The 24,801-nt window shown below is 43.7% G+C and overlaps 2 protein-coding genes across 3 annotated transcripts in view; one reads left to right on the top strand and one right to left on the bottom strand.

Annotated features, from left to right (window-relative positions):
• The window catches only part of LOC138651293 (myelin-associated glycoprotein-like), a 34,708-nt gene extending 32,313 nt beyond the window's left edge, over nt 1-2,395 (top strand). Inside the window, exon 9 of the mRNA XM_069741383.1 lies at nt 2,282-2,395. Within this exon, the coding sequence (XP_069597484.1) occupies nt 2,282-2,362 (81 nt within the window). The 3' untranslated portion in view covers nt 2,363-2,395. The remainder of the gene's footprint in view (nt 1-2,281) is intronic.
• Nucleotides 2,396-9,692: 7,297 nt separating this feature from the next.
• LOC138651300 (myelin-associated glycoprotein-like) overlaps nt 9,693-24,801 on the bottom strand; it is a 34,522-nt gene continuing 19,413 nt past the window's right edge. Inside the window, exon 10 of one of the 2 annotated variants that reach the window (XM_069741389.1) lies at nt 9,693-10,163. In XM_069741389.1, the coding sequence (XP_069597490.1) occupies nt 10,089-10,163 (75 nt within the window). In that variant the 3' untranslated portion in view covers nt 9,693-10,088. The remainder of the gene's footprint in view (nt 10,164-24,801) is intronic. The other variant, XM_069741388.1, reaches the window with a different exon arrangement.

The raw sequence follows: 24,801 nt of genomic DNA, 5'->3' as shown, positions 1-24,801 counted from the left end.
TTCCCCAAATAATAATGTACTTATACATTTATTCATTTGTACCAATAAAATGTATTATAAATCTGCCTCGCTTTACACACATAATCCCTCTAAGGTTGCTCCTCTAGGCTTTATTCACACTCCAGTTGCATATGGAACTGCCCTGCAGTAGTTGATCATGTGCAATACAGTTTCTCTTAGCTGCATCCCGCCAGTATAGCTCTACTCTGCCTCCATTTCTGACATAGAGAGTATTCTACATTGCCCTTTATGATCCTGTATACCATCTCAGAACTTGTCTTCCATCCAACACATCTGGGACATCATTGATGGCCAACAGCAAAAGCAGCTGCCAGCAGTGGATCTTGATGATTTTCCCAAGTGCATTCAGCAGTAAAACCTTCCTCAAACAACCATTAAGGACCCCAGTGATAGTAACGGAGGCTGAAAATGTCTGGATTATAGCATTTGGCTAAACTGAATAAAAACAGATGTTTTAAGTTTTTTTTTCTATCATTTACAGATCAGTAACATGTGTATCCATCCTGTGATATCGATTGCATGACTTTCCATTCTTGGTGCTGCATATTTAATGTTGAATATCATAAATACTGTATATATATATATGTATATATATATATATATACATATATATATATACAGTGGGGCAAAAAAGTATTTAGTCAGTCAGCAATAGTGCAAGTTCCACCACTTAAAAAGATGAGAGGCGTCTGTAATTTACATCATAGGTAGACCTCAACTATGGGAGACAAACTGAGAAAAAAAAATCCAGAAAATCACATTGTCTGTTTTTTTTAACATTTTATTTGCATATTATGGTGGAAAATAAGTATTTGGTCAGAAACAAAATTTCATCTCAATACTTTGTAATATATCCTTTGTTGGCAATGACAGAGGTCAAACGTTTTCTGTAAGTCTTCACAAGGTTGCCACACACTGTTGTTGGTATGTTGGCCCATTCCTCCATGCAGATCTCCTCTAGAGCAGTGATGTTTTTGGCTTTTCGCTTGGCAACACGGACTTTCAACTCCCTCCAAAGGTTTTCTATAGGGTTGAGATCTGGAGACTGGCTAGGCCACTCCAAGACCTTGAAATGCTTCTTACGAAGCCACTCCTTCGTTGCCCTGGCGGTGTGCTTTGGATCATTGTCATATTGAAAGACCCAGCCACGTTTCATCTTCAATGCCCTTGCTGATGGAAGGAGGTTTGCACTCAAAATCTCACGATACATGGCCCCATTCATTCTTTCATGTACCCGGATCAGTCGTCCTGGCCCCTTTGCAGAGAAACAGCCCCAAAGCATGATGTTTCCACCACCATGCTTTACAGTAGGTATGGTGTTTGATGGATGCAACTCAGTATTCTTTTTCCTCCAAACACGACAAGTTGTGTCTCTACCAAACAGTTCCAGTTTGGTTTCATCAGACCATAGGACATTCTCCCAAAACTCCTCTGGATCATCCAAATGCTCTCTAGCAAACTTCAGACGGGCCCGGACATGTACTGGCTTAAGCAGTGGGACACGCCTGGCACTGCAGGATCTGAGTCCATGGTGGCGTAGTGTGTTACTTATGGTAGGCCTTGTTACATTGGTCCCAGCTCTCTGCAGTTCATTCACTAGGTCCCCCTGCGTGGTTCTGGGATTTTTGCTCACCGTTCTTGTGATCATTCTGACCCCACGGGGTGGGATTTTGCGTGGAGCCCCAGATCGAGGGAGATTATCAGTGGTCTTGTATGTCTTCCATTTTCTAATTATTGCTCCCACTGTTGATTTCTTCACTCCAAGCTGGTTGGCTATTGCAGATTCAGTCTTCCCAGCCTGGTGCAGGGCTACAATTTTGTTTCTGGTGTCCTTTGACAGCTTTTTAGTCTTCACCATAGTGGAGTTTGGAGTCAGACTGTTTGAGGGTGTGCACAGGTGTCTTTTTATACTGATAACAAGTTTAAACAGGTGCCATTACTACAGGTAATGAGTGGAGGAAAGAGGAGACTCTTAAAGAAGAAGTTACAGGTCTGTGAGAGCCAGAAATCTTGATTGTTTGTTTCTGACCAAATACTTATTTTCCACCATAATATGCAAAAAAAATGTTAAAAAAACAGACAATGTGATTTTCGGGATTTTTTTTCTCAGTTTGTCTCCCATAGTTGAGGTCTACCTATGATGTAAATTACAGACGCCTCTCATCTTTTTAAGTGGTGGAACTTGCACTATTGCTGACTGACTAAATACTTTTTTGCCCCACTGTATATAGTAATAACAGTATCTTGTTTTCTCTTTCAGCCCGTTTTGCCTGGAGACACCGCTATTGTAGAATCAACTGACACTAGCGAATATGAAAATGTCCATAGAAAAAATATTTAAAATGACAATAAATCCATCCCTGATGACACTGGAGTTTCTGGATCTGTCGTCGTATTTGCTTTGTTTTTAAGACTGCTATATAATTTTAGGTGTATCCTATAAATAAAAGGATAGAGAAGAGGCTAGGGAACAAGGTAGCTCCATAGCGTTTTATTCGGGTAGCAAAATCGGTGATACAAGGCAGCTTTTCTGACTCAACACTAAACTACCATAGATGAATGGAGATCCAGCTTCTGCTGCACCTTGGGTCGGATAATCCAACTTGAAGATTAGTAGTAGTAGTACATAAAAAAAGTATCCTGCGCTGCTGATGTTGATCTCGTCAAGAATTGGCACAAACGTAAGAGAAAGAAGTAATGCGGTTTGATGTGAATGCAAACATTTCAAAATTTAATTTTGGTTGTTTTTTGAGCATGACAAAACAATGTGGGTCGTAACTTTGTATGCACATAACTCTCCCGGGCCATCGGCAAAGTAACAGCGATCAGAAGGTGCTGTAAAGACAAGACAGTTGACTTTGAGAAGTCGAGGGATCGGAAAGGTGCTCTGCAAGGTGAGTATACCTTAGATAGTGAGAGATACCCCTTACAGATACCTTTAATAAAGGCAATAATGCTGAAACGTTGGATGGACTTTTATATATATATATATCCTATTATGTCGGCGGTAAATTAAAATTGAAAGTTATTTTGAAATAGAACTTCTTTGCGATTTATTGAGTGCCAAAGGTGTTGTGAATTCTGTGGCAGAGCTCCCTCCTGTGGTCACAAGTGGTACTTCGGCTGATTCTCTCTATGAGCTTTCGTTGGTGGAGGAAAGTGGTACTGCGGCTTCTGAGTTTCCTTCCTCAGGTGTTGTGGTGAAGTCGTTAGGTGCTGCTCTATTTAACTCCACCTAGTGCTTTGATCCTGGCCTCCAGTCAATGTTCTAGTATTGGACTTGCTTCCTCCTGGATCGTTCCTGTGGCCTGCTGCTCTGCATAGCTAAGTTCCGCTTTTGTTATTTTTGTTTGCTGTTTTTTCTGTCCAGCTTGCTTATTTGGTTTTTCTTGCTTGCTGGAAGCTCTGGGACGCAGAGGGTGTACCTCCGTGCCGTTAGTCGGTACGGAGGGTCTTTTTGCCCCCTTTGCGTGGTTGTTTGTAGGGTTTTGTGTTGACCGCAAAGTTACCTTTCCTATCCTCGCTCTGTTCAGAAAGTCGGGCCTCACTTTGCTAAATCTATTTCATCTCTACGTTTGTCTTTTCATCTTAACTCACAGTCATTATATGTGGGGGGCTGCCTTTTCCTTTGGGGTATTTCTCTGAGGCAAGGTAGGCTTATTTTCTATCTTCAGGCTAGCTAGTTTCTCAGGCTGTGCCGAGTTGCATAGGGAACGTTAGGCGCAATCCACGGCTGCCTTTAGTGTGGTTGGAGAGGATTAGGGATTGCGGTCAGCAGAGTTCCCACGTCTCAGAGCTCGTTCTATGTTTTTGGGTTATTGTCAGGTCACTGTATGTGCTCTGACTTCTATGTCCATTGTGGTACTGAATTACATAATCCCAACACAAATGTCATCGTTCTACAATATTACCTCATTTTCCTTTGAGCACCATCCTCGCATTTTGTGCGCCCCACTTTTGATCGACTTGACTAGATTCTATATCAATATAGCAGAAGGCAGTATGACCACAGTATGGCCACATAGGTACGTAGACGTACATTCTGGTAATGACTTCTCTCATGTAATCTGAATTGGGCCAGTGGCATTTGCACAAAGGAACAGAAGCGAGAACTTAGAGGAGAGCCTCTAGTGCTCAGAAGGTCTATGAAAACACCAAAAACAGAAACTGAATTCCAAAGCTGGGTTTGAGAAAAGGCTTCTCACCACCAAAGCAAACCAGCTGTGCTATCAATGAAATATTCGGTAGAACTGGGAAGATCCATCATATTTCTCTCTTTGTAGTGTTAACTTGAGAAATTCCGAGGGTCATGACCTTGTTTTAATCCAACTTCTTGTTTCTCACACAAGACTTCATGTGACTCTTCAGTATTTCTAAAGAACCTTACTTCCTCATGGTTAAATTAATTTTCTGCAGAACATCCTACAGCATGATGCTGCCTCCCCGCTACATCTGGCAATGATCACCCCCTCACTACACGTTGCTGCCACAAGACTTCCAAGTTAGGGTGACGTTCTTCAGCATTTTACCATTATACACATCTCTGATAATTTTGACCAAACATTTCAATATTTGTTTTACCTGATCAGAGAAAACTACTCCAAAGGATTGTGAGAAATCTGTTCTCCTGATCAACTGAAAATTTCCATTTGGCCAATCAACAACTACTGAAAAATTTCCGTCATTGCTATTTAATTCACTCACCACCTGATATGCAAATGTGTCCTCACTTACCTTTTAATTTTTTTCTGTAATTTATCCCTAAATGTGTCCTCCGAGATGTTCAGCAACAGGTGTAGCCCGATGACTCACTTTCTCAACACTAAATGTGACTATGTTCATCAACGCTTTCCATCTTGTAATAACTTTAAAGGTCAATGTCTTGACCAGGGCTTTCTTTCTTCCACTAGTCCCCAGTTAGCAGTCTCTAAAAATGTCAAACTCCATATTTTGTTGTGGTTAAGCTGTTTTGAAAGAATGATGACCCAGTTCCTTGTATGCTTGAATTTTCTTACTCATGCCCTAATTTGAGTTTTCAGTATTTCTGCGTAAACTTCCCTTCCTAAGGTCTAAAGGTTGCACGCGTACTTTTTTCTGCAGAACATTCCATGACATGATGTTGCCTACCACCCCCACTTCTTGGTCTTGATTAGAGATGAGCGAACCTTTTAAGGTTCGGTTCTGCTATGCTCGTCGAACTTCCCCGATGTTCGCCGAACATAGCCAAACATCATTGAATTCAATGGGTTGCAAAACCAAATGCCTAGATAACCTTCAGGGGGGCAAAAGCTGCCAAAACAGCTCCAATCAAGGTAAAAAACAAGGAGAAGTGGCATCAATTGTGCTTTAAATAATAGTTTTAAAACAATTACATGAGTTCCCCTGTAATTTTGATAACCAGCCAGGTAAAACTGACAGCCACGGGCTGCGACCTTCAGCTGTCAGCTTTAGCAAGGTTGATTATCAAGAATAGAGAGATCCCAATTCTGTTTTTTTAATTATTTACCGTAATTAAAAAATTTTTTTTAAAAGACGTGGGGTTCCCCACATTTTTGACAACCAGACAAGCTAAAGCTGACAGCTGGGGGCTGGTATTCTCAAGGTGGTAAGAGGCCATGGATATAGGTCTTCCCAAGCCTAAAAGTAGCAACCTGCAGCTGCAGTAGAAAAAGCTAATCTGTGTTTTAGTTTTTATTTCAATATGTTTCTATATTTTAACTATTTTTTTATTACTTTGAGTACAGGCGCAGGCTGATAACTTGTTATGATCTGGTGGCCTTGGAGCAGCATGAGACGCACTTTGGAGAAGGTGGCCCCTGTACTGACCGCAAACCCAGAACCTAGCAGCGCAACTAGAAGTAGCCGTGGGGGGTACCTAACACTCCCTAGACCCCTCGGCACAGCCTAAGAAACTAACTACCCCTAAAGACAGAAACAGGAAACCTATCTTGCCTCAGAGAAAATCCCCAAAGGACAGACAGCCCCCCACATATAATGACTGTGAGAGGAGAGGGAAAAAACATACGCAGACATGAAATCAGGATTTAGCATAGGAGGCCATACTAGCTAAATAGAAAGAATAGAACAGAGTACTATGCGGTCAGTATTAAAACACTAGAAAATATCCACCACAGAAAATACAAAACACCACATCTGACTAAAGACATGGAGGGTATATCTGCATCTCCAGAGACACAGCAAGGCTGCAAAAAATACTTTACAGACCAAGCTGGACAAGACAAAAACATGAAAATGCACAGAACTATAAGGTCCACAGCAGGTGGACAGCAAAAACAAAGCCAGGACTTATCTTTGAAGAAAAGCACAGCGAACAGGAGAGACCAGAAGGGATGTGAATCCTCCAAAAACAATGGACAACTGGCAGGGACTAAAGAGTCCTGCAAAGCTATATACCCCAGTCAGTTTTGCAATTAGTAGATACACCTGTCCAATCCTGCAGTCCAGGCACAACTGCATTACCCTCTACAACCACCGGAGGGAGCCCAAAAGCTGAATTCACAACATAACTACATTCATCAGTCGCCGCCTGCTCCCGCTGTTATCAGCGACAGCAGGCATAGGTTGATGGGAGTAGTAGTCTCTCATCAGACAATGCCTGTGACCAGTGGTATGCTTTTTACAGCAAGTCACAGTCACAACTGTGTGGTCATGGTGACATCTGCCAGTGTGACCCCACAGTGCTCTAACCAATGGTAGCGATCTTACCAGCATTAACGTTGCTGTCGATCAGAGCTGCAGTGTGCACACAGCCTTAGTGGAAACGTGATCATTTACCGAACTTTGGCAGAATTTTGCCGATTTTGAGGAAAATGCTCGGGAATCCAAACATAAATCAAATGTTTTGTGAACAACTTCTCTCATCTCTAGCCTTGATCACCTCTCTACTACGTACTACTACTGCAATCCTTCACATTTTGGAATGTGTTTTTAAAATTAAAGGTCTCAGCCTTTTACATTGATCCACAGCTCTGGCCATTAGGACCATGCAATTCAATATTTGTTAATCGCACCAGAAAACATTTCTCTAAAGGTTTAAGAATAAGAAAGAGAAGTGCTAGGTAAAAAAAGATTGGGTAGGGGGTAGATTCTACTCCAAAATGTGTTGTATTAAATTGGAAGTTTTTGTACTTATCGACTGGATTAACCTTTGTCATCAGCAGTGCCAGGGATCCCTAGCACTCCTATATCCTTTACTTATTATGTTGTCTCTCCATTTGGTGTGAGTCAAACTGGAGCAGCAGCAATTGGACTCTACATCAATCTTCTTGCAGTTGTACCTCACACAACATGCACTGGTGGACACAACAGAAAAGGGCCCCAGTGCAAGAACAATATATGGGCCCTTTGCAGCTCAAGAGCTCCTAAAAATACAAAAGTGCAACTAATTTGCAGATAGAAATAGGACCCCTTATGTCTAGGTCCCTGGGCGGCCACACAGATTGCACCAATGATATGTCCATCCCTGACAACATGTTCAGGTGAGCGAACAACCTAACTCTGGAACTCTGTTTAAACTATATTTGTTGTATATAACTTTTTCATATTCTAACTCTAACCACCTGATTTACAAAAGAGTCCATCAACCTGCACAAGCTTTCAGTCAACAAGGTGCGGTGCTCTCACAAAGTGGGAGACTGGTCAATGAAAACACACCAACTTTCAGTCAACAAGGTGCGATGCTCTCACAAAGTGGGAGAGTGGTCAATGAAAACACACCAGCTTTCAGTCAACAAGGTGCTGTGGCGGTGCTCTCACTAAGTGGGAGACTGGTCGATGAAAACACACCAGCTTTCAGTCAACTAGGTGCAGTGCTCTCATTAAGTGGGAGAGTGGTCAGTGAAAACACATCAGCTTTCAGTCAACAAGGTGCGATGCTCTCACTAAGTGGGAGACTGGTCAATGAAAACACACCAGCTTTCAGTCAACAACATGCAGTGCGCTCACTAAGTGGGAGACTAGTCAATGAAAGCACACCAGCTTTCAGTCAACAAGGTGCGGTGCTCTCACTGAGTGGGAGACTGGTCAATGAAAACACACCAGCTTTCAGTCAACAAGGTGAGGTGCTCTCACTAAGTGGGAGACTAGTCAATGAAAACACACCAGCTTTCAGTCAACAAGGTGTGGTGCTCTCACTAAGTGGGAGACTGGTCAATGAAAACACACCAACTTTCAGTCAACAAGGTGAGGTGCTCTCGCTAAGTGGGAGACTAGTCAATGAAAACACACCAGTTTTCAGTCAACTAGGTGAGGTGCTCTCACTAAGTGGGAGACTGGTCAATGAAAACACACCAGCTTTCAGTCAACAAGGTGAGGTGCTCTCACTAAGTGCGAGACTGGTCAATGAAAACACACCAGCTTTCAGTCAGCAAGGTGCGGTGCTCTCACTAAGTGGGTGACTTATAATTGAAAATGCATCAGTTTCTGTTTTAATTTAAAAAAAAATATTAAATTACAGCAGAGGATGTTGGGCATTTCAGGAAACCACCAAGATTCTTCCTGAAATGTTAGACACCAAAAATTGAGTTGTTTCTCATTGTAATTGTGGGACATGCTTGTAATTATTCATTCATTATAAGCATAAGTCTAGCAACTGAATATAAACTACAGATCTACAAGCAGAGATAACGTTGATATTTGGTATATCTGCAACTACTGACCTCTAATATAATGTAATTTCCTGATGTCACACGCTATCTGCTCATTGTTACATATTCATTGTATCTGTCAATGTGCTGAAATTGGCTATAATATGTGAAGGTGAATGGCATTGTGATGTCAAAACGTATTCCATGACCGGCATCACACTTAGTAAAATGAGCAGTAAAGTATTTTTTTTTTTTAACAAAAAACTATTATTGTTTTTTTACAAAAAAAAAGTAGGTAGAGGTGTTTCATGTGATGTCAGGGCTAACAGCAAATGGTCCCTACACCGATCCCTCACCAATCTCGTCTTACTTTGACGTTCATTGGAAAGCTGTAAATGCCGTCCGAGACCTTGATACCTCACGCCTGGCGGATTGCTGCCATGCCATGCTGCAATTTGTACTGTTGGAGTCAAGGGGAGGCCAGTCTTAATGAATTGGCCCTTAAGCGTTCAGCTCATGGAATTTTTAGATGCTGAGTACATTAACACAATGCAGTAATTGTGAAGTAGAGAGCCCCCATGTAAATGTACCATTAGAATTAAAGGGACGCTTAAAGAAGGTTTTTGCTATTTAATCTGAGAACGGCATAATATATGGGAAGAGAGTCTGATACCAGGGCTGTGTCTTTTAATAAGCTATGTGTTGTAGTTTCAATACAACCCTGGAGATTATCAATAGAGGACTAGTTCTCACGTGCAGCCCAGTCCAGCTATTCTGTGTAACCCCGCCCCCAACTGAATTCACAGTGTAGACAGGAAGCTGCCAATCAGGGGTGTGGGCGGGGTTATAGATAGTCCTAAAGTCTCAGCTCTCCTACATCTACATCAGACAAAATAAGGAATCTATGAAAACTCCATGAGGCAGTCCTATACATGATACATCCCTGGAATCAGGTTTTCTTACCGTACATTATGCTGCTCTCAGATTATATAGCAAAAACATTCTGACAGATTCCCTTTAAGTCTGGACATTGTGGTTACATAAAAAAAAAAATGTAATCCAAGCCACATTTGAATATATACACATTTTATTATACATGAATTGCAGGATTAATAATTTAATGAAGCTGTACACATACATGAGAGCTAGTGCAGACAACAGCAACTCTAAAATGCAGACCTCCCATCCGGCCAGTGGTTCACCATTATAGAAAATTCTAAATTTCGGAGAAGGCAGCCATTTGTAAATAGGGGTCTGAAAATGAATGAAGGAATAAAGATTGCACTTTGGAATATAGTGTAACCACTAACGTGTAAAAATATATTTTTTAAAGGTGTTCAATTTATCCCCATTGCAATGCTACCTAAGTTTCAACTGCTCCTTAATGTTGTGAGAGCGATCCGCGATTTTTCTCTTTTTTTTATTTTGAAGTTAAAAATTGGAATGTTGTTTCGATTTTTCTTATTTTACATTCTCATATTGATAATCCGCACCCAGATGTCGACCTTTGACGATGATGTGCGTGGATTTCTCAAGCTGTAAAGTAACAGAAAATAGAATGAGTTATATACTTTATTAATCAATTGATTATTAATACACAAAGGTAATGTAATAATTTCATCAATATTAATGCACTTCATATTTAGAAAAGTTTTTATGATTTTTTTTCTCAATGACGAATATGAAAACTATAATTTTTTTACATATCTCCAACATTATCAAAAATATGTAATACAAATGAGTAATTTAAATAAGACATAATTCTCTGATGATAAATTGTATTTACTTGTTGGCAATTGACAGTATAAGATCTTTTCCAACCTCTCATCATATAAGAAGCCTCCATCCCTTGTAATAATGTAGTTGTCGCCTTTGAACTGACTCTAACTTCCAAAAACCCTTTTTAAAATGTGGAGCCCAAAATGTTAACTCTATTCAAGAAGTGGCCTTATGACTGATTTATAGAGAGGTACTAATACACTAGGATCACGGAGTTTTCTCTCTTTTTATGCACCCAAAAAATGTCTTTGCTTTTGCAGCTGCTGTCTGACATTGAGTGCTGCTGCTCATTTTCTCCCTGTGGCCAATACGCTGTTCACATAAAATTTATATGCTATTTATCTGCATCTTAAGCTTATTTCTGTACGTAAATAACATTTCTGGACATGTCAGGTTTCCTGTACTGTAAGTAAACTTTATTTTGAATCATCATTAGTGTTGAGTAGGGTTGAGCGAAACGGGTCGAACATTTTCAAAAGTCGCCGACTTTTGGCTAAGTCGGGGTTTCATGAAACCCGATCCGACCCCTGTGCGGGGTCGGCCATGCGGTACGCGACTTTCGCGCCAAAGTCGCGTTTCAATGACGCGAAAAGCGCCATTTCTCAGCCAATGAAGGTAAACGCAGAGTGTGGGCAGCGTGATGACATAGGTCCTGGTCCCCACCATCTTAGAGAAGGGCATTGCAGTGATTGGCTTGCTGTCTGCGACGTCACAGGGGCTATAAAGAGGCGTTCCCGCCGACCGCCATCTTACTGCTGCTGATCTGAGCTTAGGGAGAGGTTGCTGCCGCTTTGTCAGAAGCAGGGATAGCGTTAGGCAGGGTCCATTAACCACAAAACCGCTTGTGCTGCAGCGATTTGCACTGTCCAACACCACCCTCGGTGTGCAGGGACAGTGGAAGTTTTTTGTTTTTTTTTTTTCCCCTCAGCGCTGTAGCTCATTGGGCTGCCCTAGAAGGCTCCCTGATAGCTGCATTGCTGTGTGTACGCCGCTGTGCAAACCAACTGCTTTTTTCAAAGCACAAATCCTCTTGTTCCTTCCTTTCTGCACAGCTATCTTTTTTGTTTGTCCACACTTTTTATTTCATTTGTGCATCAGTCCACTCCTTATTGCTGCCTGCCATACCTGGCTGAGATTACTGCAGGCAGGGAGATAGTAGCTGCCTGCCATACCTGGCTGAGATTACTGCAGGCAGGGAGATAGTAATTGTAGGACATTCCCTGTTTTTTTTTTTTTTTTTTTTTTGGTGGGAGATTAAGATTGGCAATTTGGCATTTCTGCTAGAGTGCCATCCCTGTGTGTGCCATCTCTCTCACATAGTGGGCCATAGAAAGCCTTTTCATTTTTCTGTATTTTTTTTTGTGGGGTGTATAAATTCTCCCTGATAAAAATACAGTGGGAGATTAATATTGGCCTTTGGGCTTGTGTGCCAGTCCTGAGTGTGCCATCTCTCTCACAAATAGTGGGCCATAGAAAGCCTATTTTATTTTTTTTGGGGTTTTATAAATTCTCCCTGAAAAAAAGGGAGATTAATATTGGCCTCTGGGCTTGTGTGCCAGTCCTGAGCGTGCCATCTGTGCCAGCCCTAGGCGTGCCATCTCTCTCACAAATAGTGGGCCATAGAAAGCCTATTTATTTTTTTTTTTGGTTTTATAAATTCTCCCTGAAAAAAAGGGAGATTAATATTGGCCTCTGGGCTTGTGTGCCAGTCCTGAGCGTGCCATCTGTGCCAGCCCTGAGCGTGCCATCTCTCTCACAAATAGTGGGCCATAGAAAGCCTATTTAATTTTTTTTTTTGTTTTATAAATTTTCCCTGAAAAAAGGGAGATTAATATTGGCCTCTGGGCTTGTGTGCCAGTTGTGAGCGTGCCATCTGTGCCAGTCCTGAGCGTGCCATCTCTCTCACAAATAGTGGGCCATAGAAAGCCTATTTAAATATTTTTTTGGTTTTATAAATTCTCCCAGAAAAAAAGGGAGATTAATATTGGCCTCTGGGCTTGTGTGCCAGTCCTGAGCGTGCCATCTGTGCCAGCCCTGAGCGTGCCATCTCTCTCACAAATAGTGGGCCATAGAAAGCCTATTTAATTTTTTTTTTTGTTTTATCAATTTTCCCTGAAAAAAGGGAGATTAATATTGGCCTCTGGGCTTGTGTGCCAGTTGTGAGCGTGCCATCTGTGCCAGTCCTGAGCGTGCCATCTCTCTCACAAATAGTGGGCCATAGAAAGCCTATTTAAATATTTTTTTGGTTTTATAAATTCTCCCAGAAAAAAAGGGAGATTAATATTGGCCTCTGGGCTTCTGTGCCAGTCCTGAGCGTGCCATCTGTGCCAGTCCTGAGCGTCCCATCTCTCTCACAAATAGTGGGCCATAGAAAGCCTATTTTATTTTTTTTTTGGGTTTTAGAAATTCTCCCTGAAAAAAGGGAGATTAATATTGGCCTCTGGGCTTGTGTGCCAGTTGTGAGCGTGCCATCTGTGCCAGTCCTGAGCGTGCCATCTCTCTCACAAATAGTGGGCCATAGAAAGCCTATTTAAATATTTTTTTGGTTTTATAAATTCTCCCAGAAAAAAAGGGAGATTAATATTGGCCTCTGGGCTTCTGTGCCAGTCCTGAGCGTGCCATCTGTGCCAGTCCTGAGCGTCCCATCTCTCTCACAAATAGTGGGCCATAGAAAGCCTATTTTATTTTTTTTTTGGGTTTTAGAAATTCTCCCTGAAAAAAGGGAGATTAATATTGGCCTCTGGGCTTGTGTGCCAGTTGTGAGCGTGCCATCTGTGCCAGTCCTGAGCGTGCCATCTCTCTCACAAATAGTGGGCCATAGAAAGCCTATTTAAATATTTTTTTGGTTTTATAAATTCTCCCAGAAAAAAAGGGAGATTAATATTGGCCTCTGGGCTTCTGTGCCAGTCCTGAGCGTGCCATCTGTGCCAGTCCTGAGCGTCCCATCTCTCTCACAAATAGTGGGCCATAGAAAGCCTATTTTATTTTTTTTGGGGGTTTTATAAATTCTCCCTGAAAAAAAGGGAGATTAATATTGGCCTCTGGGCTTGTGTGCCAGTCCTGAGCGTGCCATCTGTGCCAGCCCTGAGCGTGCCATCTCTCTCACAAATAGTGGGCCATAGAAAGCCTATTTAATTTTTTTTTTTGTTTTATAAATTTTCCCTGAAAAAAGGGAGATTAATATTGGCCTCTGGGCTTGTGTGCCAGTTGTGAGCGTGCCATCTGTGCCAGTCCTGAGCGTGCCATCTCTCTCACAAATAGTGGGCCATAGAAAGCCTATTTAAATATTTTTTTGGTTTTATAAATTCTCCCAGAAAAAAAGGGAGATTAATATTGGCCTCTGGGCTTCTGTGCCAGTCCTGAGCGTGCCATCTGTGCCAGTCCTGAGCGTCCCATCTCTCTCACAAATAGTGGGCCATAGAAAGCCTATTTTATTTTTTTTTTGGGTTTTAGAAATTCTCCCTGAAAAAAGGGAGATTAATATTGGCCTCTGGGCTTGTGTGCCAGTTGTGAGCGTGCCATCTGTGCCAGTCCTGAGCGTGCCATCTCTCTCACAAATAGTGGGCCATAGAAAGCCTATTTAAATATTTTTTTGGTTTTATAAATTCTCCCAGAAAAAAAGGGAGATTAATATTGGCCTCTGGGCTTCTGTGCCAGTCCTGAGCGTGCCATCTGTGCCAGTCCTGAGCGTCCCATCTCTCTCACAAATAGTGGGCCATAGAAAGCCTATTTTATTTTTTTTGGGGGTTTTATAAATTCTCCCTGAAAAAAAGGGAGATTAATATTGGCCTCTGGGCTTGTGTGCCAGTCCTGAGCGTGCCATCTGTGCCAGCCCTGAGCGTGCCATCTCTCTCACAAATAGTGGGCCATAGAAAGCCTATTTAATTTTTTTTTTTGTTTTATAAATTTTCCCTGAAAAAAGGGAGATTAATATTGGCCTCTGGGCTTGTGTGCCAGTTGTGAGCGTGCCATCTGTGCCAGTCCTGAGCGTGCCATCTCTCTCACAAATAGTGGGCCATAGAAAGCCTATTTAAATATTTTTTTGGTTTTATAAATTCTCCCAGAAAAAAAGGGAGATTAATATTGGCCTCTGGGCTTCTGTGCCAGTCCTGAGCGTGCCATCTGTGCCAGTCCTGAGCGTCCCATCTCTCTCACAAATAGTGGGCCATAGAAAGCCTATTTTATTTTTTTTTTGGGTTTTAGAAATTCTCCCTGGAAAAAAAAAAAGAAAGATTAATATTGCCCTTTGGGCTTGTGTGCCAGTACTAAGCGTTCCATCTCTCTCTCTCTCTCTCAGTCAGTGGGCCATAGAACGCCTATTTTTGGTTTTATTTGTTTTCTAAATTCTCCCTGAAAAAATCATTTTATTTTATTTGGTTTCTAAATTCTTCCTGATAAAATCATATTTTTTTTATTATTTTTATTTCTAAAGTCTCCCTGAAAAAAAAAAAAAAAAAACAACCAAAAAAACAGTGGGAGATTAATATTGGCCTTTCTGCTTGTGTGCCAGTCTTGACTCCTGGGTGTGCCATCTCTCTCTCTCTCTCTCTCTCTCTCTCTCTCTCTCCAATTGTGGTCCATAGAAAGCCTATATTTTTTTTCCTTGATTTGGGTTCTAAAATCTACCAGAGAAAATAACTACATCAATCATTGGTAGAAAAATATTGGCCTCTGGGTTTGTGTGCCACTCCTGACTCCTGTGTGCGTCATCTCTCAGTCAGTGGGCCATAGAACGCCTATTTTTGGTTTTATTTGTTTTCTAAATTCTCCCTGAAAAAATCATTTTATTTTATTTGGTTTCTAAATTCTTCCTGATAAAATCATATTTTTTTTATTATTTTTTTTTCTAAAGTCTCCCTGAAAAAAAAAAAAAAAAACAGTGGGAGATTAATATTGGCCTTTCTGCTTGTGTGCCAGTCTTGACTCCTGGGTGCGTCATCTCTCAGTCAGTGGGCCATAGAACGCCTATTTTTGGTTTTATTTGTTTTATAAATTCTCCCTGAAAAAATCATTTTATTTTATTTGGTTTCTAAATTCTTCCTGATAAAATCATATTTTTTTTATTATTTTTTTTTCTAAAGTCTCCCTGAAAAAAAAAAAAAAAAAACAACCAAAAAAAACAGTGGGAGATTAATATTGGCCTTTCTGCTTGTGTGCCAGTCTTGACTCCTGGGTGTGCCATCTCTCTCTCTCTCTCTCTCTCTCTCTCTCTCTCTCTCTCTCTCCAATTGTGGTCCATAGAAAGCCTATATTTTTTTTCCTTGATTTGGGTTCTAAAATCTACCAGAGAAAATAACTACATCAATCATTGGTAGAAAAATATTGGCCTCTGGGTTTGTGTGCCACTCCTGACTCCTGTGTGCGTCATCTCTCAGTCAGTGGGCCATAGAACGCCTATTTTTGTTTTTATTTGTTTTATAAATTCTCCCTGAAAAAATCATTTTATTTTATTTGGTTTCTAAATTCTTCCTGATAAAATCATATTTTTTTTATTATTTTTTTTTCTAAAGTCTCCCTGAAAAAAAAAAAAAAAAAAAAAAAAAAAAAAAAACAGTGGGAGATTAATATTGGCCTTTCTGCTTGTGTGCCAGTCTTGACTCCTGGGTGTGCCATCTCTCTCTCTCTCTCTCTCCAATTGTGGTCCATAGAAAGCCTACATTTTTTTTCCTTGATTTGGGTTCCAAAATCTACCAGAGAAAATAACTCCATCAATCATTGGTAGAAAAATATTGGCCTCTGGGCTTGTGTGCCACTCCTGATTCCTGTGTGCGTCATCTCTCACTCAGTGGCCCATAGAAAGCATATAGTTTGTTACATTTGTTTTCTAAATTCTCCCTGCAAAAATCTATTTTTTTTTTTTGGGGGGGTTTCTAAAGTGTTCCTGAAAAAAATAAAAATAAAAAAAAAATAATAGTGTGACATTAATATTAACATTTGTGCTTCAGTGACAGTCCTGCGTGTGGGGCATCTCTCTAATTTGCAGCCACCAAAAAAAGAGTGTGTAACATTGGGCCTGATTTTCGCTGTGGTCTCACCAACCTGTAAAGGGGTAGCTAAATCATACTGAAGTTATAGCTCACCGTGTAAGTTGTGTGACTGCAACAAATAACGTTAGTTTGGTTACGTTTTTAAAACAATGAGGAAGTCTAGTGGAAGAGGTCGTGGCCGGGGGCGTTCATTGTCAGCTGGTAATGAGGGTAGTGGTAGTGGTGGAGCATCAGGTGGTCGTGGGGGAAAAAATATTGCACCTAAGTCTGGAGCTGTGGAGCCAGGTTCGTCGTCCGGCTACACAAGGCCTCGAACGCTCCCTTTTCTGGGATTAGGAAAACCGCTTTTAAAGCCGGAGCAGCAAGAGCAAGTTTTGGCTTATCTTGCTGACTCAGCCTCTAGCTCTTTTGCCTCATCTCGTGAAACTGGTAAAAGTAAAAGCAGCGCGTCGTTAGTGGATGTTCACGGTCAGGGACAAGTCACTTCCTTGTCCTCTTCAGCAAAAACAACAACAGAGAAGAATGCAGCAGGCGACACAACGGGTTACTCCATGGAGCTCTTTACACATACCGTCCCTGGCTTAGAAAGTGAAGCAGTTAACAGTCCATGCCCATTACAAATTGAATCTGACATGGAGTGCACTGACGCACAGCCACAGCCAGACTACTATGCTGGTCCTTTGACTCAGACCACAACATTGCCCTCGCAGGGTGCTGATCAAGAATCAGACCCTGATGAGACTATGTTGCCCCATCACGAACGCTATACCACCGAACGACACGGTGACACAGACGAAGTTGCGCAGGAGGTACAAGAAGAGTTATTAGATGACCCAGTTCTTGACCCCGATTGGCAGCCATTGGGGGAACAGGGTGCAGGCGGCAGCAGTTCTGAAGCAGAGGAGGAGGAGGGGCCGCAGCAGGCATCAACATCGCCACAGGTTCCATCTGCCGGGCCCGTATCTTGCCCAAAACGCGTGGCAAAGCCAAAACCTGGTGGAGGACAGCGTGGCCATCCGGTTAAAGCTCAGTCTGCAATGCCTGAAAAGGTATCCGATGCTAGAAAGAGTGCAGTCTGGCATTTTTTTAAACAACATCCAATTGATCAGCGCAAAGTCATCTGTCAAAAATGTTCTACTTCCTTAAGCAGAGGTCAGAATCTGAAAAGTCTCAATACTAGTTGCATGCATAGACATTTAACCACCATGCATTTGAAAGCTTGGACTAACTACCAAACGTCCCTTAAGGTTGTTGCACCCTCGGCCAATGAAGCTAGTCATCAACGCAACATCCCTTCCGGCAGTGTAGGACCACCATTTAGCGCACCACCTGCTGTATCTGTGCAGGTATCTTTGCCAGGCCAAAGCAGTCAGGGTCAGGGAATCACCAGTTTCGTAGTAGGAAACACTGCATCTAGGGCACCGGCGGCAACAATACCATCTCCCACCGTCTCTCAGTCTGCCATGTCCACCGGCACCCCCGCTAGTTCCACGATCTCCAGCTCTCCAGTCCAGCTCACCCTACATGAGACTATGGTTAGAAAAAGGAAATACTTAGCCTCGCATCCGCGTACACAGGGTTTGAACGCCCACATAGCTAGACTAATCTCGTTAGAGATGATGCCCTACCGGTTAGTTGAAAGCGAAGCTTTCAAAGACCTGATAGACTACGCTGTACCACGCTACGAGCTACCCAGTCGACACTTTTTTTCCAGAAAAGCCATCCCAGCCCTCCACCAGCATGTTAAAGAGCGCATCGTCCATGCACTCAGGCAATCTGTGAGCACAAAGGTGCACCTGACAACAGATGCATGGACCAGTAGGCATGGCCAGGGACGTTACGTGTCCATCACGGCACACTGGGTAAATGTGGTGGATTCAGGGTCCACAGGGGACAGCAAGTTTGGGACAGTTCTGCCTAGCCCACGGTCTAGTAAACAGTTGTCTGTAGCCGTTCGCACCCCCTCCTCCTCCTCCTCCTCGTCCTCCTGCAGAAGCAAGAGCTCGTCCACAGACCGCAGTCGCACAAACACTCCATCCGCACCTGCCACTGTTGCACACCAGGTCTCCCATTATGGGGCAGCTACTGGCATACGTCAGCAGGCTGTATTGGCTATGAAGTGTTTGGGCGACAATAGACACACCGCGGAAGTTCTGTCCGAGTTCTTGCAGCAAGAAACGCAGTCGTGGCTGGGCACTGTAGATCTTGAGGCAGGCAAGGTAGTGAGTGATAACGGAAGGAATTTCATGGCTGCCATCTCCCTTTCCCAACTGAAACACATTCCTTGCCTGGCTCACACCTTAAACCTGGTGGTGCAGTGCTTCCTGAAAAGTTATCCGGGGTTATCCGACCTGCTCCTCAAAGTGCGTGGACTTTGCGCACATATCCGCCGTTCGCCTGTACACTCCAGCCGTATGCAGACCTATCAGCGTTCTTTGAACCTTCCCCAGCATCGCCTAATCATAGACGTTGCAACAAGGTGGAACTCAACACTGCACATGCTTCAGAGACTGTGCGAACAGAGGCGGGCTGTTATGTTTTTGTGGGAGGATACACATACACGGGCAGGCAGTAGGATGGCAGACATGGAGTTGTCAGGTGTGCAGTGGTCGAAGATTCAAGACATGTGTCAAGTCCTTCAGTGTTTTGAGGAATGCACACGGCTGGTTAGTGCAGACAACGCCATAATAAGCATGAGCATCCCCCTAATGCGTCTGCTGATGCAAAGTTTGACGCACATAAAGGATCAGGCGTCTGCACCAGAGGAAGAGGAAAGCCTTGATGACAGTCAGCGATTGTCTGGTCAGGGCAGTGTACATGACGAGGTACCGGGCGAAGAGGAGGTGGAGGATGAGGAGGATGATGGGGATGAGTATATTTTTAATGAGGAAGCTTTCCCGGGGGCACGGGAAATTGGTGGCGTGGCAAGGCCGGGTTCTGGTTTTTTGAGGGACACAAGTGACGTAGATTTGCCTGCAACTGCCCCTCAACCAAGCACAACCGCAGATTTGACAACGGGAACTTTGGCCCACATGGCGGATTATGCCTTGCGTATCCTCAAAAGGGACACACGCATTACAAAAATGATGAACGATGACGATTACTGGTTGGCCTGCCTCCTTGATCCTCGCTATAAAGGCAAATTGCAAAATATTATGCCACATGAGAACTTGGAACTAATATTAGCAACAAAACAATCAACTCTTGTTGACCGTTTGCTTCTGGCATTCCCTGCACACAGCGCCCGTGATCGTTCTCACACGAGCTCCAGGGGCCAGCAGACCAGAGGTGTTAGAGGGGCAGAAATCAGAAGTGGCGTTGGACAGAGGGGTTTTCTGACCAGGTTGTGGAGTGATTTTTCTATGACCGCAGACAGGACAGGTACTGCAGCATCAATTCAAAGTGACAGGAGACAACATTTGTCCAGTATGGTTACAAACTATTTTTCATCCCTTATCGACGTTCTCCCTCAACCGTCATTCCCATTTGATTACTGGGCATCCAAATTAGACACCTGGCCAGAATTGGCAGAATATGCATTGCAGGAGCTTGCTTGCCCGGCAGCTAGTGTCCTATCAGAAAGAGTATTCAGTGCTGCAGGTTCAATACTAACAGAAAAAAGGACTCGTCTGGCTACCCAAAATGTAGATGATCTAACCTTCATTAAAATGAACCACAACTGGATTTCAAAATCTTTTGCCCCACCCTGCCCGGCTGACACCTAGCTTTCCTATGAAAAGGTCTTGCCTGTGGACTATTCTGAATGACTTTTCCAATCTCGTAATTTTCTTCACCTGATTGTCCAGCATACGACATGTTTCCACCTCACGAAATGGCCAAACTCCCCACACGGGGCCGTGCTATCGCCACTTTGCGCTTGGACCCTTGAGAGTGCTGTTTGTCTGAAGAGGTGGGTGTGGCCGCTTTTGGTCGACGGCACTGCCACTGGGTCCCTCATAGTACAATAAAGTGTCTCTGGCGGTGGTGGTGCGCACCCAACGTCAGACACACCGTTGTAATATGAGGGGCCCTGTGCCTGTACCGCCGGCCACAAGACAGTTCCCCCCCCAGCTCAAACAGTGCTCTACCACTAGCAAAATTATCTCTCACAGCTTCACCAATGTGTAGTCTAGCCGCTGACATCCTTCAATGCCTGGCACTGACAATACCATTGTTTTGACATTTTTGTTATGTTAGGCCTTCGAAGCCTGTCTGCGGTCCCTTCTTTCTACAACTACTACACTGACCAGGCCACTGCTGGCCGTGTTACCCTGGAACCAATTTAAAAGTGCCTACAGTCAGCCCAATTTTGTTATGTTAGGCCTTCGAAGACTGTCTGCCGTCACTCCTTCCACTAGACTTCCACTGACCATACACTGCTGCCCATGTACCCCTGGAACCAATTTAAAGTGCCTACAGCCAGCCCAATTTTGTTATGTTAGGCCTTCGAAGCCTGTCTGCGGTCACTCCTTCCACTAGACTTCCACTGACCAGACCACTGCTGCCCGTGTACCCCTGGAACCAATTTAAAAGTGCCTACAGCCAGCCCAAGTTTGTTATGTTAGGCCTTGGAAGCCTGTCTGCGGTCACTCCTTCCACTAGACTTCCACTGACCAGACCACTGCTGCCCGTGTACCCCTGGAACCAATTTAAAAGTGCCTACAGCCAGCCCAAGTTTGTTATGTTAGGCCTTGGAAGCCTGTCTGCGGTCACTCCTTCCACTAGACTTCCACTGACCAGACCACTGCTGCCCGTGTACCCCTGGAACCAATTTAAAAGTGCCTACAGCCAGCCCAAGTTTGTTATGTTAGGCCTTCTAAGCCTGTCTGCGGTCCATTCTTTCAACTACTACTACACTGACCAGGTCACTGCTGCCCGTGTACCCCTGGAACCAATTTAAAATTGCCTACAGCCAGCCCAATTTTTTTATTTTAGGCCTTCGATGCCTGTCTGCGGTCCATTCTTTCAACTACTACTACACTGACCAGGTCACTGCTGTCCGTGTACCCCTGGAACCAATTTAAAATTGCCTACAGCCATGTGTTATTATTTTAGGCCTTCGATGCCTGTCTGCGGTCACTCCTTCCACTAGGCCTCCACTGACCACACCACTGCTGTCCGTGTACCCCTGGAACCAATTTAAAATTGCCTACAGCCAGCCCAATTTTTTTATTTTAGGCCTTCGATGCCTGTCTGCGGTCCATTCTTTCAACTACTACTACACTGACCAGGTCACTGCTGCCCGTGTGCCCCTGGAACCAATTTAAAATTGCCTACAGCCATGTGTTATTATTTTAGGCCTTCGATGCCTGTCTGCGGTCACTCCTTCCACTAGGCCTCCACTGACCACACCACTGCTGTCCGTGTACCCCTGGAACCAATTTAAAATTGCCTACAGCCATGTGTTATTATTTTAGGCATTCGATGCCTGTCTGCGGTCCATTTTTTCAACTACTACTACACTGACCAGGTCACTGCTGCCCGTGTACCCCTGGAACCAATTTAAAATTGCCTACAGCCATGTGTTATTATTTTAGGCCTTCGATGCCTGTCTGCGGTCACTCCTTCCACTAGGCCTCCACTGACCACACCACTGCTGTCCGTGTACCCCTGGAACCAATTTAAAATTGCCTACAGCCAGCCCAATTTTTTTATTTTAGGCCTTCGATGCCTGTCTGCGGTCCATTCTTTCAACTACTACTACACTGACCAGGTCACTGCTGTCCGTGTACCCCTGGAACCAATTTAAAATTGCCTACAGCCATGTGTTATTATTTTAGGCATTCGATGCCTGTCTGCGGTCCATTTTTTCAACTACTACTACACTGACCAGGTCACTGCTGCCCGTGTACCCCTGGAACCAATTTAAAATTGCCTACAGCCATGTGTTATTATTTTAGGCCTTCGATGCCTGTCTGCGGTCACTCCTTCCACTAGGCCTCCACTGACCACACCACTGCTGTCCGTGTACCCCTGGAACCAATTTAAAATTGCCTACAGCCAGCCCAATTTTTTTATTTTAGGCCTTCGATGCCTGTCTGCGGTCCATTCTTTCAACTACTACTACACTGACCAGGTCACTGCTGCCCGTGTACCCCTGGAACCAATTTAAAATTGCCTACAGCCATGTGTTATTATTTTAGGCATTCGATGCCTGTCTGCGGTCCATTTTTTCAACTACTACTACACTGACCAGGTCACTGCTGCCCGTGTACCCCGGGAACCAATTTAAAATTGCCTACAGCCATGTGTTATTATTTTAGGCCTTCGATGCCTGTCTGCGGTCACTCCTTCCACTAGGCCTCCACTGACCACACCACTGCTGTCCGTGTACCCCTGGAACCAATTTAAAATTGCCTACAGCCATGTGTTATTATTTTAGGCCTTCGATGCCTGTCTGCGGTCACTCCTTCCACTAGGCCTCCACTGACCACACCACTGCTGTCCGTGTACCCCTGGAACCAATTTAAAATTGCCTACAGCCATGTGTTATTATTTTAGGCATTCGATGCCTGTCTGCGGTCCATTTTTTCAACTACTACTACACTGACCAGGTCACTGCTGCCCGTGTACCCCTGGAACCAATTTAAAATTGCCTACAGCCATGTGTTATTATTTTAGGCCTTCGATGCCTGTCTGCGGTCACTCCTTCCACTAGGCCTCCACTGACCACACCACTGCTGTCCGTGTACCCCTGGAACCAATTTAAAATTGCCTACAGCCAGCCCAATTTTTTTATTTTAGGCCTTCGATGCCTGTCTGCGGTCCATTCTTTCAACTACTACTACACTGACCAGGTCACTGCTGCCCGTGTACCCCTGGAACCAATTTAAAATTGCCTACAGCCATGTGTTATTATTTTAGGCCTTCGATGCCTGTCTGCGGTCACTCCTTCCACTAGGCCTCCACTGACCACACCACTGCTGTCCGTGTACCCCTGGAACCAATTTAAAATTGCCTACAGCCATGTGTTATTATTTTAGGCATTCGATGCCTGTCTGCGGTCCATTTTTTCAACTACTACTACACTGACCAGGTCACTGCTGCCCGTGTACCCCTGGAACCAATTTAAAATTGCCTACAGCCATGTGTTATTATTTTAGGCCTTCGATGCCTGTCTGCGGTCACTCCTTCCACTAGGCCTCCACTGACCACACCACTGCTGTCCGTGTACCCCTGGAACCAATTTAAAATTGCCTACAGCCATGTGTTATTATTTTAGGCCTTCGATGCCTGTCTGCGGTCACTCCTTCCACTAGGCCTCCACTGACCACACCACTGCTGTCCGTGTACCCCTGGAACCAATTTAAAATTGCCTACAGCCATGTGTTATTATTTTAGGCCTTCGATGCCTGTCTGCGGTCACTCCTTCCACTAGGCCTCCACTGACCACACCACTGCTGTCCGTGTACCCCTGGAACCAATTTAAAATTGCCTACAGCCATGTGTTATTATTTTAGGCCTTCGATGCCTGTCTGCGGTCCATTCTTTCAACTACTACTACACTGACCAGGGCACTGCTGGCCGTGTACCCCTGGAACCAACATCAGAAAATATAAAAATAAGTATTTTGCTTATAAAAAAGAAAATACTGGTGAGATATCAAATGCAGACATTTTAACATTAAAAACAAACACACAACTAAAATCTGGTACAGTACTAAAAATGGCCACCAGCTACAATTACTTTCTCCTGCAAGTAGTTAACTGAAAGTTTTTTTAAATTGAAAACACACATATGGCATCCACCGAGTGTTGTCCTGTCGCGTCTTCTTTATATTATTGCCGAGAAGATGCAAAATAATGAAAATAATAAAATCATTAATTACCAAAATAATAGAGAAAGTCAACACCACATTGCAAATAAACATTCATTCCAAATAAAGAAGCAGGGCGCGTCCGAGGGTGAGTATATACCTAATAAGAATATAATCACCCTCGGACGCGCAATGCTTATTTCCAACAGCCTTCCTTCCTAAGAATCAGCCCTTCCGTCGTGTAGAGAGACGTTGTGTTACACTCCAAGGTGTTCCCCAGGTTGCCTTTCCTGAGCTTCGATCTTCCGGCTCTCGTTTAGTAGTTCTTGGAAACTACTCTGCATTAGGCCTTCAAATTGGGTATGGGGTGTAGAGAGATGGTGTGTTCCACTCCAAGGTGTTCCCCAGGTTGCCTTTCCTGAGCTTCGATCTTCCGGCTCTCGTTTAGTAGTTGTTGGAAACTACGCTGCATTAGGCCTTCAAATTGGGTATGGGGTGTAGCGAGAGGGTGTGTTACACTCCAAGGTGTTCCCCAGGTTGCCTTTCCTGAGCTTCGATCTTCCGGCTCTCGTTTAGTAGTTCTTGGAAACTACACTGCATTAGGCCTTCAAATTGGGTATGGGGTGTAGAGAGAGGGTGTGTTACACTCCAA

The sequence above is a fragment of the Ranitomeya imitator genome, chromosome 10 (assembly GCF_032444005.1).
Source record: "Ranitomeya imitator isolate aRanImi1 chromosome 10, aRanImi1.pri, whole genome shotgun sequence".
NCBI lineage: Eukaryota > Metazoa > Chordata > Amphibia > Anura > Dendrobatidae > Ranitomeya > Ranitomeya imitator.
Note: the sequence above shows the minus strand (reverse complement) of the source record. Positions and strands in the feature narration are given on the sequence as shown.